The 17,909-nt window shown below is 34.2% G+C and overlaps 2 protein-coding genes across 2 annotated transcripts; both read right to left on the minus strand.

The window, feature by feature from the left end:
• Positions 1–1,024: 1,024 nt before the first annotated feature.
• Positions 1,025–3,827, minus strand: LOC120148037 (SNF1-related protein kinase regulatory subunit gamma-1-like). The gene is made up of 6 exons (XM_039161237.1): positions 3,626–3,827; positions 3,381–3,553; positions 3,222–3,307; positions 2,825–3,107; positions 2,590–2,753; positions 1,025–1,342 (listed from the first exon to the last, which is right to left on the minus strand). Exons 1-6 carry the CDS (start codon positions 3,768–3,770, stop codon positions 1,039–1,041), a joined length of 1,155 nt encoding a protein of 384 aa, XP_039017168.1. The 5' UTR covers positions 3,771–3,827; the 3' UTR covers positions 1,025–1,038.
• Positions 3,828–13,418: 9,591 nt separating this feature from the next.
• Positions 13,419–16,257, minus strand: LOC120148045. Its single transcript, XM_039161241.1, has 6 exons — positions 16,047–16,257; positions 14,339–14,435; positions 14,088–14,255; positions 13,865–13,996; positions 13,703–13,784; positions 13,419–13,490 (listed from the first exon to the last, which is right to left on the minus strand). The coding sequence occupies exons 1-6, from the start codon at positions 16,141–16,143 to the stop codon at positions 13,419–13,421; spliced, it is 648 nt and encodes a 215-aa protein (XP_039017172.1). The 5' UTR covers positions 16,144–16,257.
• Between the last annotated feature and the right edge of the window lie 1,652 nt (positions 16,258–17,909).

Here is a 17,909-nt window from a genome sequence, read left to right on the forward strand (position 1 = left end):
ACTCACTATCAGCATTTGAGCAGTTTCGAGAAAAACTGTGTGTGTTGTATCTTGTTAAGGAAGGGAAGGAAAAGAAGCAGGGAGAATGTTGAGATACATGATGTAGCTGAGGGTGATGTTCACATGATTTAGCAATTGATGCATGGCATACATAAAGAAGCTGGAGTATAACTAATTTGCTTGCGTGTCAAAGTTGTTAGGACTCTATTCTAGAAGCTGTAGGTTGTTATATTTGTTATCAATCTGCTATAAAAGATTAAGCCTAGGTGATGTATAATTCACGTTTTTATGAATAAAAAGTATTTCCAGAATTCAGTTTATTTTCCAAGCTTTGCTTACTGCAATGCTTCACAAAGAGCTATTAACACTTATGTTTTAATAATGTTGTACGTTAAAAACAATTAATCTTAGATTTTAGATAAAATATTATTTTAACTCTAAACTTTTATTTCATTCAATTTTCATATTCTTATAAAAAATTAAAAACTCTCTCAACCCTATAATTTGGTCAAAGTATCCTATCATTAGTCGTTGCTCACCATTATCGATTGTCGTTAGATCTATATTTGTTTCACTTAAAAATACCTCGAACTCCACAAATCTAGCCTAATATGAATGATATTGACATTAAAAAAATTAAAATTTTGAATATTGACATTTTAAAAAAAGAAAATTGGATTAAAAATGTTGTCCTTGTAGTAGATCTTTAATATATTCGATTTAAATTAATGAATTAATGAATTGAATAACGATAAATATAAATATAAAAAAATTAAATCTATATAAATGTAAAAATGTTATTTTTCAATAACTTTAAAATATTAAATTTCTAATCTTAATAAATATAGAAAAAGATTTATTTTATTTCTCATCTTTCTATTATAAGAGGAAAAAAATTATGTTTTCCTATTTTAAATTTTTTTAAAACAAGATTTTATTTTATTTATTAAACACATTTTTTAATTATCAAAACACAACAATTAAAAAATGTTTTAAAAAATAACAATACAAAATATATTGAGAACTCAAAGCATTTGACTAGTCTTCAAACGCCGCCGTCATTCGTGGAGGCAACATAGCATCAAAGAAATCACCGAAGTATCCAGGCGGTTCATACACTAACTTGGATATGATGTCTCGAAGCGTGACCACTCCTTCCAAATTTCCACTGTCGTCGACGACGTACAGCCGTTGGATCTTCACCATGTCAAGCGTCTGAATCAGTTCTTTCACCGTTTGGTCTCTTGTGCAAGTGATCATTCCACTCAACATCGGCGATCTCGTGTCGTGTTCCTCCAAGTGCTTCTTAACTGCTATTAGGAAGTTCTTTGTCGTGATTGATCTATCAATAAATAAAGATGGATACAATATTTCATGTCAGAAAATGGATTTTATAAAGATTCTTTAAAATTTCAGATAACAAAAATATTTTTTTAATAAAAATATACAATAATTTTGAATTTATAAGGGACGACTTAACTCGTCCTTGGATCTATCCTTATCCTTATACATATCCAGAAGACTTGGTTTTAGTTAAACACATGGAATGCAGGATACAAGTTTTGGGCATAATGTTAAAAAATTCTTTTGATAAAATAGTTATGGGTAAACTAATTGAAGTACGATTGTTATATCGATATTTATTCCATAATTAAGTAGTCATTTGAGAAGTTTACTCAATAATTATTTTCGTTTTTATTTTCTTGATAAATTACATATTTAATTATCCACTTATTTCAATATTCTGTTTTGGTTATCTAATTTTTCTTCAAAATCATACTTAACATTAAATTTTAATTATGTTTTGGTCACTCGACATCAAAAAAGTAATTGTGATGTTATCGTGTCATCATAAGATAATGTCACCTCATCATTTAAAAAAAACTATCACGTCAATAGTTTTGTTTAGCTTATGACGGTGAGTAATCAATACAAAATCAAAACGTAATATTATATATGATTTAAAAAAAATAGTATATAAGGAATAGATGAGTGCCTAAATATGCAATATATATTTTTTGAAATATTTTGACCACAAGTTACAAAAAAAACATGATTGAATGAAAATAGTTAATTAACTAACAATCAATATTCTTTTACTGATGTGGTAAAATTTATATGTCTAAAGTGATGACGTAGTACATGCCACATCATCATTTTAAAAATATAACATTATCATGTCATCACTTATGTATATTTGGTATGAGTCTCATTATCACTTCATACATTTAAGGCATACCATGTCATGATTTATGTACATGTAGTTTGTGTCACGCTATTACTTTAGACACCATATATATGACATATCATTATCACTTCATACATTTAAGGCATACCATGTCATGATTTATGTACATTTAAGGCATACTCATGTGTGGTATATATCATGCCAAAACTTTAAACATTTTAGTCTTGTTATTGACCGTTAATTAACTAATAGATTCTATCGAATATTATTTTATCTCAAAATAAAATCTTAGAAACTAAAATATTTAAAGAAAAAGGGCCAAAGTCATTAGGAATTTTGTCATCATATATTTGGAAAATGATTAATGAATGTTTGCAGCATAGTTCACTTTCATCACAAACCTGTAATCAAGGTAGATCTCTGGTGCAGTCAAGAGGAACTGTATGTCTCTAAGGCTTATGTTTCCGATAGCCTTCTTTCCTTCGCCGTCGACAACAGGTAATCCTCCGATCTTCTTTTTACTCATTAACTTAAATGCTTGAAGCACCGGTTCATCTTCATGTACCTAGAATACATAGATGGATAGCTAACATCTCAAGCTTCAACCATACAACGTTTTGCAGTAGAGCAACTCACCTTGATAAGTCCTGCCGATGTGATCACGGGAAGACCGATCTCAGGAAGTTTCTTAGCTCCCCAGCTTTCGAACCAGTGAAGCCCAGTGCATTCGGCTAGCATGTGAATCACAGCCGACTGTGTGATGATGTTCTTGATCTTCCCATCACCAAAATCAACTATGGGAACACACTTCATCTTGTACTTGGAAAGTAGTAACAACATGGCCAGAAACGAATTCGATTGCTCCAATGCAAGGAATGGCCCCCAGCGGAACGACCCCGAGATGTCCCGAACCTGTATGATATCATGAGTTAACATATTTGATGAATTATTCGTGAATAGTTTGTAATAAGCACATGACACTCTGAGGGAAAGAATTCGAGATGGTCATGGAAATCACAGGTACCACCTTAGTTTCTTATAGAACTCGGACGACGTTAGAGCCTCGAAAAAGTCTCCAGAAATCGACGCATCTGCATTGCAAGGGGAAGATGGCTCCGACTGTAGAATGAACGAAGGGTTATTAAACTACCATGCATTTGATCGTGAAGCAGTTTCGAATTTGATATTCAACCTGTTGAAGAATCCATACAGCAATGCCTGCAAACTCTACCATGCCAATGTATCGATCAATCCAACTCGCATCCTCGGGTGCATCAACATTGACAACAGGTGCACTAAGAATCTTGTTTCGGGCAAGTAATCGAACGGCCTCGGCCAAACTCGCATCCGATCTGATCTCGATCTCTGCAACATAATTTCACACTGTCACACTGTGATCATATGAAAAAAAAGACAATGGTGCAGTGAGTTAAAAACCTTGAGGAGTAGCAGGGAAATCAGAGACAGGGATGCTTTCAAAGCAATCGTTGAGTTTCTCAGTAGGATCAAGCTTTGATTCTGCCCATAAATCCTCCACTTGTAACCCAACGCTATTCTCTCTTCTCATTTGCAAATCCGCCATTTTTTCCCCACAAAAAAACCCAAAATCGAAACTTAAATTTCGATTATTAAAGAACTGAAACGTGAACGGAAGTTTTGAGAATGATACGAAAGGGTTCTTACGCTGGTTTGAAGGAAACAGACGAGAATGGAAAGGTAGTTTTATCCGGATTTTAATGGCGGCCACTCCAATGTGAGGCGGGGAGTGCTTCGCGCCCACGAATTTATAGAATATCTACATTAATACAATGCCAAATCATTTGAATCATTTGCAGCCGTCAGCCTTCCAAGCTGAAAATCATTTGAATTTGCATTGCTTTTTCACTCTTATATATATATACACCATTTTTAATTAAATTATGTTATGCTAAAAGCTAAAGTATTTATAATTAGAGAAAATCGCCTCAGTGACCAAAAATGCCTTATAATATACGATTTTAACCAACTTTTTTTGGATTTGCCAAAATGACCAACAAAATCGCAACGCGAAATAAAAATCGCAACGCGATCCCCAGAATCGCAAATCAGTTTCCAAAATCGCAACGCGATTCTTGACAATCGCAATGCGATAGTACAAATTCGCATTGCGATTTTACAGAATCGCAACGCGAATATGAAAATCGCAACGCGAACACATAAATCGCAACGCGTATCCGTAAATCGCAACGTGTATCCGTAAATCGCAACGCGTATCCGTAAATCGCAATGCGTATCCGTATATCGCAACGCGTATCCGTAAATCACAACGACAATACGTAAAATCGCAACGCGTATCCGTAAATCGCAACGCGAATTTTAAAGCGCCATTATAATCGCTACGCGTATTTTATTTTCAAATTACAAAAACGAATATTAAGACAAAATCCCGTAATCGCAACTCATAACCTAAAACCTAAAATCACAACTCAGTCCCATCTCCATCTCTCACTCTCTACGGCGAAATCCGTCCCCATCTCCGAAGATTTCCGTCCCCATCTCCGGCGAAATCCCTCACAACCATTCACGGTCAGAAATCCCTCACAATATTCAGAAATGGAAAATCAACCTCCGAGGGTTAGTTTTTTTAATTATTTTTATTTTGAAATTTTTGCATTATTGTAGATTTTTCATATTGAAACTGATGATAAGTTTACTGGTCATTTCAATAATAGATTAACCATTTCACTTAGATTTCATTTCGCGTTACGATTCTCTCGTTGCGATTTTCATTTCGCGTTGCTATTCTCTCGTTGCGATTTTCAAGTTAGTATTTGTCTTTGTCTTTGTTCTGTCTTTTGGTTGAAGTAATGCAATCCATTCAAGTTTCAATTTGCAGAAGAGTCGCAACGAGATAAATGAAAATCGCAACGTGAAAATGACTATCTGCAACGAGAAAAATGAAAATCGCAACGAGAATTGCGATTTTCATTTCGCGTTGCGATTCTCTCGTTGCGATTTTCATTTCGCGTTGCGATTCTCTCGTTGCGACAGTCATTCTCTCGTTGCGATTTTCATTTCAACCAAAAGACAAAACAGTGTTGCAAATTTTAGTTTCAAGAATAAACTACTACTTTTTATGTTTATTGTTTTTGGTATATCTTCACAGTGTAGTTTTTGGTATATCTAACTTGGTATGTTTATTGTTTTTGTAGAAAATTTTTTCGGCTTCATTGACATTAAGGAATAAAGTTAGCCTAGCCACTACAATTGCTTCGAAGCTTTCACCTGCACAAAGACAATTGTTTGAGAAAACCTGCTTCGGGCCATGGCTGAGAGTACAACATCCGGGTGGAGATGCTAATTTGACCCATTTGTGGCTTCAGACCATGACATCAAATCTACCCGACAGTATACAACGTGGTGAGGAAGAGATATGGTTTCATTTTCCACCAGCGTATACTTGTTTTGGGCGGAAGGAGTTCTGCTTAATCACTGGTCTACGATTCGGACACGATGATGTAGGCCGGTACACTCGTCATATCGCCCGCCCATCATGGTTATCCCGGGTTTTTCCGGATGAGTCAATGGAGAAGCCGAACCTACACGTCGACGACCTGAAGAAATTGTTTAATAAGAAAGCTGGTTTCACTCGGATGGATGACGTCGATGTTGTCCGAGTATGCCTTATACTACTTGTGTATGCCGGCTTTTTAGGCAGAGACGCCAGACAACCTATTCCTCGGGAGCTAATAATATTGGTAGAGGACCTGAATGCATGGAATCTGTTTCCGTGGGGTTCGTATATATGGAAAGCTACCTGGACTAAGTTGTCTACTGCCTTTGATGACCGCAAAAGTTTGCGTGGCGATGGGTCGAAATACACTTTGTCAGGCTTTGTTTGGGCCTTTAAGGTAAGAATTTCTATATAATGTTTCTAAAATTATAATTAATTATTTAACAATTACTAATTTTGTTATTATATTGTTTGTAGATTTGGATATTCGAGGCTTTCCCCAGCATGCGTACATATGCAATAAAAACGTCAAATGATATTCCCAGGGCTATTTCCTGGAAGAGGAAAAATCTGTTGGATTGGGAAGACTTAATACCATATGCGACAATAAATAATGTAAGTTAACACAAATACTTTCATATAATATATAAACAAGTTATTAATAGTAGACGTTTAACTTTGTTTGAGTTTTTATATTGTTAGGAGGCCAACATTCCATTACAAAGACTGACACCCACGGAGGAAGAGCTTGCCACTGATTGGTGGCAAGCTAGTCAGAGTTTTTTTGATGGCACGGATGATGAGCAGCATCCACTTCCTCATATTCGAGAGCCATCACCTCACCCAGAGCCATCACCCGATCGACCCGACTATACACCTCTAGAACGAGAGCCATCACCTATCCCGTCACATCATCGAGCCTCTTCTCCACCATCACCTCATGATAGGCGACCGGTAAAGAGGCCACGACATTTATCTCCTTGTTATCCACCTCCACGGGATGAGTTACGTGATGAGGTCAATGCCTTGCGTGAGGAGATCGGTACTCTACGCGATAACGATGGTGCATGGCGTGTGGAGGTGTCAACTTTACGTGGTGAGGTTGCCGCTCTACGTGAGATGATAGTATAGTTGCAGAATGAGGTTCATACTCTACGCAACGAGGTAAGTTTAAGATTTTCCATATTTAACTTAATGATAAATTTACTCGTAATTTCACTTAGATTAGCCATTTCACTTAGATTGCTTAGTAAATTTATTTGGTTGCTGCCAATTCTGCTAAACTGTGTATTCTTTAACACTGTGAAATAGTATTTGTCTTTGTTTTGTCTTTTGGTTGAAAGTAAATTTGTTCGGTTGCTGCCAATTCTGCTAAACTGTGTATTCTTTAACACTGTGAAATAGTATTTGTCTTTGTTTTGTCTTTTGGTTGAAAGTAAATTTGTTCGGTTGCTGCCAATTCTGCTAAACTGTGTATTCTTTAACACTGTGAAATAGTATTTGTCTTTGTTTTGTCTTTTGGTTGAAAGTAAATTTGTTCGGTTGCTGCCAATTCTGCTAAACTAATACCCTGAAGTCAGTATTTGTCTTTGTTTTGTCTATTGGTTGAAGTAATGCAATCCATTCAAGTTTCAATTTGCAGAAGAAGAAATAGTTTACTTTCGCAACACGAAACTTAAAATCGCAACGCGAAATGAAAATCGCAACGACAGAATCGCAACGCGAAACCAAAATCGCAACGACAAAATCGCAACGCGAAACCAAAATCGCATTGCGATTTTCATTTCGCGTTGCGATTCTCTCGTTGCGATTTTCATTTCGCATTGCGATTCTGTCGTTGTGATTTTCATTTCGCGTTGCGATTTTGGTTTCGCGTTGCGATTTTGGTTTCTCGTTGCGATTCTCATTTCGCGTTGCGATTTTAAGTTTCGTGTTGCGAAAGTAAACTATTTCTTCTTCTGCAAATTGAAACTTGAATGGATTGCATTACTTCAACCAATAGACAAAACAAAGACAAATACTAACTTCAGGGTATTAGTTTGAAACATATTTTTCTTTGTTATCTGATGTATTTTGTGAACTATGATAGAATAATGACTTGGGTGAATATAATGCAAGTTTGAAACATATTTGTCTTTGTTTTCACTGTTTAAATATCATGTCTGTTTATTTACTGATTTTTGTATTTAATTATTTAGCGGCCCGATAGAGTGGATGCTTTACGTCGGGTTATACTTGCACGACGGAGTTCACGCATCAGACAGCGTGCACGTGCTATTAAGTCTCCGTACACCCCAATAGTGCGAAGACAGCGTTTGACGACGGGAAGCACCAAGTATCTACCTCCCACCGATAGAGATAGAGCTGCAGTAGGCTTGTGGTTTCGGCATTATATGGCTAAATCGATATATATGAGACGCTTCCTACTTGCATCCGCGTTATAAAAATGTCCATAAACAATTGGTAAGTTTATAGACTTTTGGTTTGAAAATGTTTGGTTAAGTACCTAGAATAGAATAATTTGCTGTTTGTAGGTTTTAGATGTGTAGAAAGTGTTGTTTGAGCAAATGTTTGGTTTCTGCAGGTTAATCTCAGAAGTGAACTGCGTGAAAATGATGTATGGCTGCAAAAGTTGATTCAATAGTTTAATTGATTGTTTTTTGATTGTTTAATTGATTTGTAAAAGTTGATTCAATAGTAGATGATTGGAAATAAGAATTATTGCTTATTTTTTGATTGTTTAATTGGTTTGTAAAAGATGATTTGTAAAAGTTGATTTGTGTAATTGATGCGAACATAATTCTTATTTGTGCTTGTTTAATTGATTGAAATGTAATGGTTGATTTTGTTGATTTCAATCTGCATTATGTTGAAATGAAAATCGCAATGCGAAATGAAAATCGCAACGAGAGAATCGCAATGCGAAATGAAAATCGCAATGCGGAAATGAAAATCGCAACGAGAGAATCGCAATGCGATTTTCATTTCGCATTGCGATTTTCATTTCCGCATTGCGATTCTCTCGTTGCGATTTTCATTTCGCATTGCGATTCTCTCGTTGCGATTTTCATTTCGCATTGCGATTTTCATTTCCGCATTGCGATTCTCTCGTTGCGATTTTCATTTCGCATTGCGATTTTCATTTCGCATTGCGATTTTCATTTCCGCATTGCGATTTTCTTGTGGGATTTTCATTTCGCATTGCGATTCTCTCGTTGCAATTGTAATTTCCGTGTTGCGATAGTCAAATGCATGCCTAATAAGTGATAACAACTGAATAACAAGAGTTGGTTAAGTCAAAATGGTTGGCCTGAGTCATTAATTCAACTGAAAATGTTAAAAGTTCACACATAAAATCCACATAATACAACGTTTGCATTTAAAAATCACCTAAGTTAACAGTCCCAAAGGTGAAGCCAATTGTGATTGGGATTTTAAAGATGATTGCCTTTTGCTTGACACCATATGAGCTTTGGATTTTGATGAGGATCCATATTTTGGTAGAGGAAAAGATGATTTTGATGGCACTGGTGATCCACATGTCAACCTTGTATGACCACTTTCCTTGCACCGACTACATGTCGATCTCTTCTTCTCTTCACCCTTAGACGGTATACGATCGTGACTTTTTGGTCGGCCAGGTAGCCTTCTGTCCATGGCTGGTGGCAAAACTGTTTGTAAGTCATCTGGTATGTCCCACTCAGAAGGATGTGGAATAGGGTAGACAATCTCGGCATAAGTCTGTCGATAAACTTCTGTAGTGTAGCAATCCATAGCGTATGCGCTTGAATCATCTTGGTTTAAATGAAGAGCAACTTTTATAACATGGCCACACGGATAACCAGATGTTTGCCATTTCATACAACTACACGTCTTTGCATTTAGATCGACTAGACCATTTAAGTTATTATCCAGTACTTGAAACAAAGTGTTTGAACATGGTTCAACTCTCCATGACGTTGACTTCACAACACGTTTCGTTATCTTTTTTCAGTCCATGGTGTAACACGATGTTCCAATGTTCCTGTAAATTTAAATAAACAATACTTAGTAAAATATATAAATATGATAAGTTACGAATTCAAAGAAATAATACCTGCATGGTTTCTTTTCTTGCAGTACCACTGTTGAATAGAGGCTCGAAAAAACTCCATTAACATAGTAATGGGTAATTTCCGGGAATGACGACTTAGAGCGTTGATTGATTCTGCACTATTAGACGTCATGAAACCATATCTTGCTCCAAGTTGATGTACTCTTGACCATCTTTCAAACCCGACATCTTCTAGTGTTTGAGCACACTGAGGCAAAACACGTCTTAAACAATTTATATGCTTATTGAAATCCACTTCCCGGTAAGCTTTTACAGCCTTCCAGTATGTCCATTTGTGCTTTTTTATACCAGCAGACCTTGATTTTAGATTTCTATACAAATGAACACCACAAAGTCCATGAAAAGCATCTGGGAAACACCTTCTAACAGCGTTGTCAATTGAGTTTGCCCTATCGGATATGATTGTCAGATTGCTAATAGGACCTATGCAATCCCTAAGATGCCCCATAAACCATGTCCATGAATCAGAGGTTTCAGATTTGCCAACCCCGTAAGCTATTGGCAATATCCCATTGTTAGCATCCATAGCTACTGCTAATAAGTTTACTCCAAGGTATCGACCTTTCAAATGTGCTCTGTCAACTATAATAACTGGGCGCATGCAAGTAATAAACGAACGAATCTACAAAATAATATACACAAGAAATATAATCATTTAAATGTGAAATGCATGTAACTAACAAAAATGAGTCAACAAAATTATATTGATTTACTAACCGTAGCACCAATGGCGATAAACAGCAACTCAAAGTGTCCATCTCTATCTGTTTTGATATGAGTTACCGACCCAGGATTTTTTCAGCTTTAAATTGTGACAATAAGCCGGCAGTTGGGCAAACGATGCTTCTGGCGACCCCCTCAACAATTCCAAGGCATAACATTTGGCTCTCCAAGCTTGAGAATATGATATACTAATCTTGAACCGAGCATTCATGTCAGTCATAATTTCATGTCCCCGATATACCCTGCCATTCAAAAACATTAACTCAGCCAGAAAACCACCCAACACCTTTTTGTTTGCCTGTCTATGGTGAGGAAAAACTTGGGTTCTTGAACATGTATGTTTATCAATAAAAGTCCTAACTTGAAACATTTCGCAATCTTTTATTCTCTTTGCAATCATACGCCACGTACAGTTTTTGTCAATCATACACCTTGTTTCGAAACGATCTTTGCTTGATTTGTTAACTTTTAGTTGATAGCCATCTTCCACACATTTCATATACAAAGCTATCTTCAAGTCTTCCTTTGTATCAAAACAATCATCTTTCTTGATACGAATAACTTTTGTGTAACAATCAACTGCTTTCTTTACCAACTCTTCTTCCGGTATCTGAAGTAATTCTGGCATATTCCAGTTATACGCCCGTGGCATTTTCTTTTCTTCGGGGACTTTTTCTTCTTCTTTTTCTTCTTCAGGATTATATGAATTACAGAATGGATGTTCAACATGTTCATTCACAGTCGTAACTTCCTCCTCATTATCATCAACAATACATTCTTCGACAACGGCTGTTTCATCATCAAAATTCGGGTATTGACCAATATCAAAATCATTACACGCAGGGTCTGTTTCTTCTTCTGAAACATCATCAAAATCCGTGTATTGACCAATATCAAAGTCCGGATATTGACCAAGACCAAATTTCGAATAATGACTAGTACTCACAATTTTTTCTGTTGGCTCATCATCGTCTAACTGGTCAATACGAAAACCGGAATTTGGTGCTGAAAGTTGATTGGGATTTGGATTAGAGAAAGGTTGTGGGTTTGAGAAAAACTTAGTTGATTACTACCCGCTACTGACCCAACAATACTACTTCTAGGTTCAACAACATACAATGTAACATCATCTTGTGAAACACTAATGTAAGCAATGAATCATTCAACATCTTCATTGTCGGTTAACAAATAAACTTTACCATTTCTCTGATAAGATAGCCTAAATCCACTTAGGGGCTCTAAATTCAATTTATTTGAAACACGTAGCATTAGAGTTTCATAAGTTAACTTTTGTAAAGACAATTTTAGTTGAAGATTCATGGGTAAAGGCATATATTGTAAAACACCATGAACATTATCCCATGACCCTCCAAAACACAAATCTATCCAAACATGATCAACATTAGATGATTTCATGGTTGTAAATTAATTTACTAAACAGACGAGCTGCGAAACTAAAACCTGTTGCCGGATTGGGAAGGATGTCGTTGGATATAGGAACGGATGTCGCCGGAGAGAGTGATAGATGGAGATGGAATGAGTTGCGATTTAGGGATTTAGTTTATGATTTGCTGCTGTTGCGTAGTTATATACCCAAAATTTCAGTGTTGTGATTTACAGATTCTCGTTGCGATTTACGGATTATCGTTGCGATTTACAGATTCTCGTTGCGATTTACGGATTATCGTTGCGATTTACGGATACGCGTTGCGATATACGGATACGCATTGCGATTTACGGATACGCATTGCTATTTACGGATACACGTTGCGGTTTACGAATACGCGTTGCGATTTATGTGTTCGCGTTGCGATTTTCATATTTGCGTTGCGATTCTTGAAAATCGCAATGCGAATTTGTACTATCGCATTGCGATTTTCAAGAATCGCGTTGCGATTTTGGAAACTGATTTGCGATTCTGGGGATCGCGTTGCGATTTTTATTTCGCGTTGCGATTTTGTTGGTCATTTTGGCAAATCCAAAAAAAGTTGGTTAAAATCGTATATTATAAGGCATTTTTTGTCACTGAGGCGATTTTCTCTTATAATTATTTGTAGGTGTAACTGTAACAGGTAACAGTGAGTATTTAATCGAGTCAAATTAAGTTAAAAAATAATTGAGTTATTTGAGTCCTATTTTATAACTCAAATTTTATTTAAAATTTATTCGAGCTGAGTTATTCGAGTTTCTATTTAAATTTAATCGTAAATGTTATAATGTTATGATACTATTTTATTTCAACTTAAACATTTTTCTATTGGCATATACAATATATACATATGTTTCTTCATTTTTTTTCATGTGATATATATGTGTGTGTATATATATATATATATTATGCAGAATTGAGAGAGACTCAAACTTGAAAATCAATCAATTAATTACTAAAAATTTTGATTTATTCGAGTTCTATTTTATAAGTCGACTCAAATTTAAAAAAAAAATCGAGCTATATCAAATTTATAAAATTACGACTCGAGTTAGGACGAGCCGAATCAAAAAAATTGATATTTTTTAGTCGAATTTTGCTCACCTCTAATAGAAGAATGAGATGCTATATTTTTTTAAAGAACAACAACATCCAATATTCGAATCATATTATATATTCACTCAAATTTTAATTGATAATAAAGTTAGATTTTATTATAGTTTTAATTGATAATTTTAATTATTGATGATTAATTGGTGATTAAATTTATTTAGGTAAGAAACTATTAGTGATTAAGTTTGTTTTTTTCTATAAATATAGAGTAGAATTTATCCTCTAGGTATATGAAAGAAAATTGTGTTAGACAGGTGTAATTTTCTTATGTAATTTTCTTGTGAGATCTACAATCATCGAGTTTATGTGATAAAAGAGTCTCAAATATACACGTGTCTCTGCAGAATACAAGTTCCTTTCACAAGGTGCTGGATTTAAATCTCTTGATGAAGCAATCCAAGTCTTGAGGAGAAAACCAGTCTTCCTTAATCTGCAGTTAGCACAAAAAGTTTGTTCAAGTTGAAATTACAAATTTCCCAAAAAAAAAAAAACAAGAAACATCGACGGTCGAGAAACTTATGAAATAAAGAACAAAACTGCCACATTCTTCTCCGTTTCTCTGTTGGGGAATCTGGTAGTTCAGTTTTGCTTCAGCCACAAAGCAAAATCAGATAAATAACTGAGAAAGAAAAGAATCGTTACCTTTGGTACCAATAGCGGAATCTTCGATATCGCCTCTTTCGTGACAGGCCTCTTCTCAGCTTCAAATATGTCCAGGACAAACCTGGACTTAAAACCAAGTTGCGGTTGTAAAGATATGCAGGAAAGAATATTGATTGTAAAACAAAAGTTACAGATTCATACTTTCTTATCATTGGTTCGAGACGCCTCGGGCCACTCATTTGCAGTGAATCGAGCAATAACATGCAAGTTGTTTGAGTTTTAGATTGCAAAGGTTCATCAAAGTTGCAAAGTATCAAGAGATTCCAATGGCTCCTAAAAGAAATCACAAATTCATATGAACCAAAGAAAGGTAACTTGAAAATTGCAGACCATTATGATTAGTGGCCAGGAAAACTATACCCACCGGTGCACTATCGGAACAAAAACATATTTCTTCGAGAAAATTTGCTTTTGACCGATCCATGCCAACACCCTTTCTTTATACAATTCATCCATGTACCATGAAAACCATAAGCAATCCGGATATGTAAAAGAATCCCTTCGATCATCTGAGAAGCTCTTCCATATGATCCTAAGAACAATCAATGAACTTAAGATTAGGGATGAGGGAGATAGTAAGAGTGTGAGAGTGAGAGGAGTATAAAGAGGGCATACTCAAAGCAGTATGAAAACTGATTGCTATATATTCCTTGTTGCCTGGTGTTTCCGGTGTTAATTCTCCTTCTCGACCTTTTATTAGGACAGAAGCGACCTAGCAAACATCAACGAATCAACTTAAATACACAATTTCTTATGTTTTCCAAGGTACCTTCAAAGCTATATTGTCCCATCTCTTCAGTTTTCTTTAAGTATCTATGTCCCATATCCATTTTCGGCACATTTTCAGACATGGGTATAAGAATATAACCCTCCAAATACATTAAAAAACTTGGAAAACATTAAAGATGCTTGTTTCGATTGCATATCCATAACTAATACTCAAACCAGAGTCCAAATAACATAGCTTCAGAGACAAAGTGATTCACTAAAACATATCATCGAAGAACATGTAACAAAGTATTTTCAAATATCGAAGTTCAAACTACTGTCCATACTATGATATTCATGTAGAGCTCTCAATAAGAAAACATTAGATTTCAAGTAACCAGTCCAAGAATATGAGATTCAAATAATCATTTTGATATGTTTAGGAGAAAATCCAGGGTAGAGAATGAGGTTGAACCCTATGTTACCCGAATTCATAATATTTTCCTTAAAAACTTCACATATTTACATATATGTATATGTATTATATGAAAATACATAAAAAAGTTTCAAGTATAATTTGTATCAAACCCTGACTCGAATTTCTTTTAATTTACGAGAACTTCAAATACATGAAAAAACTTTAAAAAAAAATTAAGCATACCCAGAAACATGACACTTGAACCTAGACTTCAATAATTCTGTTAAAGATATAACAAATTACCATAGCATCCAAATGCAGTGCTACAAATCTGCACCCTTAAACCACCAATCTTAACCTGAGAACATATACCCTTTGCATATAATTACACAGATTGGAAGAAAGAGCATTATCTATAAAATAAAAATCAACAAAATAAAGATATTGATGCTTGAAGTTTGTAGGTTGAAAAATGAAGACATGTGGAGAACAGAAAAACAAAAGTTAATGACAATATGAACTTTACCTGAAATAGAATTGACCCGAACCCAAAACGACCGGAATCAAAAACTGACTCTAGCCAGAAATGACTCAAACACAACTTGAACAAGTAACACCAATGATCTAAACCCATAACCATCCAAAAGAAGTTCGAAACATGCCAAACCCAAAATACATGAACCAAATTTATATGTTCTTAAAACTTTAACTGAATCGATTTAGATTAACCCAATCCAAAACCAAAAACACCCGAGTTTTCAGAAACATAACATACCTAGACTTTCACAACTCCTTTAAATGAAATAAATAATCACCAAACATAACAAATGACCATAGCATACGAATGCAATACTACAAATCTACGCCAAGTGATGAACTGAAAGGTGCTAGAGGTGCTAGAAATTTCAAATTCTTGTATAGTCTAATAATTTCTTTATATTTTATATTCAGGACTTAATTTCACAATTCGTATCATTTATATTTTTAATACAATTTTCTCAGTTCGCACCCTTAACCTAAATCTTGTGTCCTTCCTATCTACACATTCAAACAACCGACCTCAACTTAATAGATACACAAATGGATGAACAAAAAAACATTACCCATCGAAGAAAAAAGAACGAAATGGGAGTTGGTGCTTGTTTCTAAGTGGACGAGACCTGGAGGAAGAGGAGTAAATGAAAATTGTTCCATTACCTGAAGCTGAAACAGTGGAATGGATTACCGCAGTTGAATTTTCTTCTTCATCATCGTCGCCTATGACTTGTATCTCAAGTGGCGTTCTCTTTGCCATCTCCGATATCGAGTGAAAACCCCGAATCAATCAAGGATGGAAATTTGTAAATCATTTGTCTGGGGAGGAGGCTGAGGGGGAATTCCGGGACCAGATTTTCATGATACAATCAACTTTGCATTTATAGCTTTCTTCTAATGCGTTTGTCTTAGAAAAAATAATTAAATATTATACTTAATATAAAATAAGTGTTCAACATATATCTTTTATAATATTATATATTTAAATAAATTTTCATTTAAATTAAATATTTATACACAAATCAAATAATCTCGATAATAAAAAAATTATTATTTCTTAAAATTTAAATTCGAATATCTCAAATATCATGGAAAATAGCGATTGATAGTTTACTTAAATATTAATAATACTTAAACTACAAACTCATCCTATTAGTACAATTTGGTCCGCCGAGCCTATCAATTGCTCATAAAAACTTTTTTAATTTATTAGACACTTCATAAACTTCGATTTTGTCTCATCATCCTTGAAAGAAAAGTCTCATTTTGACAAAACTTAAAGTTAGTTAGTAATAGCACGAACCAAATTATATTAAAAGTAAAAGAATTGTTGTTGTTTTTTGCAGCATCGGATTTGTGTATCATGAATATTATAGGTGTGAGCGTTCAATGCTGAATAATTAAGAGTTAATTTTAAACAGATATTGTCTTGTACTTACCCTATATTAATTAAAAGAAATCCTTAGTAATTAAAAGAGAATATTATTATTTTTAGAGAATCCAGTTTATTTAATAATAAAATAAAATATACCGGTTTTTTGTTAACTATTTTTCAGAAAATGGTTTCTTTAATTTTCATTGTTTGGTTGATGGAAAATAAATGGTCAACGTAATTCATTTTTTTTCAACAAAATTTCCTTTGTATTTTCTGAAAAATTATTTATGGTCTGATTTTTTATAAATCGATTTTTGAACTTTTTACTTCAAAGCATAAATACTCAAAATAATTATTTTATGTATTTAATATTAGTATATTATTCTAGTATCATTTTAATAAAAAAATGAATTATTAAAATATGTTTATTAATCATTTTCAAATATAATATTATATTTTTTAGTATTATAATAATATATTTAATTATATTATAATAATATATGATATGTATTCTTATTTTAATAATATATAATAAAAATATATTATTTATTCTAAGAATAAAATATAAATTATTCCAATATTTTAAAAATACTAGTATTAATTTTCTAATAAATAATATTATTTATTATATTTAATATTTATAATAAATAGTTTTTTTAAAAAAATTACCAACCAATGAAATCTGATTTTATAACCCCCTCAGACCGATGTGGATAGCCCGATCCAATCTGGAGCATCACATTAGGGCCACCGGAGCGACCCACCGTAGAAATAGCGAAAACTTTAAAACTTTTCTTAAAACATGTAAAATCATAAAATGATTTATTATTTTTCAGAAATAAAACGGGTTTATCAGACTGATATAAAAACAAAATACAATATACATGCCCCCTAATCACATGTACCATACTCTGTAAACAATGTCGGAAGAGCTCCCTTACTGAATTCGATAGATGCACTGGTACAATTCTTTTAACCTGCAATGGTGAGTAATAGAGTGAGCTTCAGAAAGCTCAGTAATACAAAACTACCAGATGATGCTACATGACATGCATATAAACGAGAAGCCATCATTTCCTTATTGAATCAAACGTATACCAATTGTGAATAATCTGGGGTTCCATTAGTAGTTCATCGAGTAGAAGCCATGA

Source organism: Hibiscus syriacus, unplaced genomic scaffold, assembly GCF_006381635.1.
Source record: "Hibiscus syriacus cultivar Baekdansim isolate YM2019G1 unplaced genomic scaffold, ASM638163v2 tig00110946_pilon, whole genome shotgun sequence".
In the NCBI taxonomy this organism is placed as follows: Eukaryota; Viridiplantae; Streptophyta; class Magnoliopsida; order Malvales; family Malvaceae; genus Hibiscus; species Hibiscus syriacus.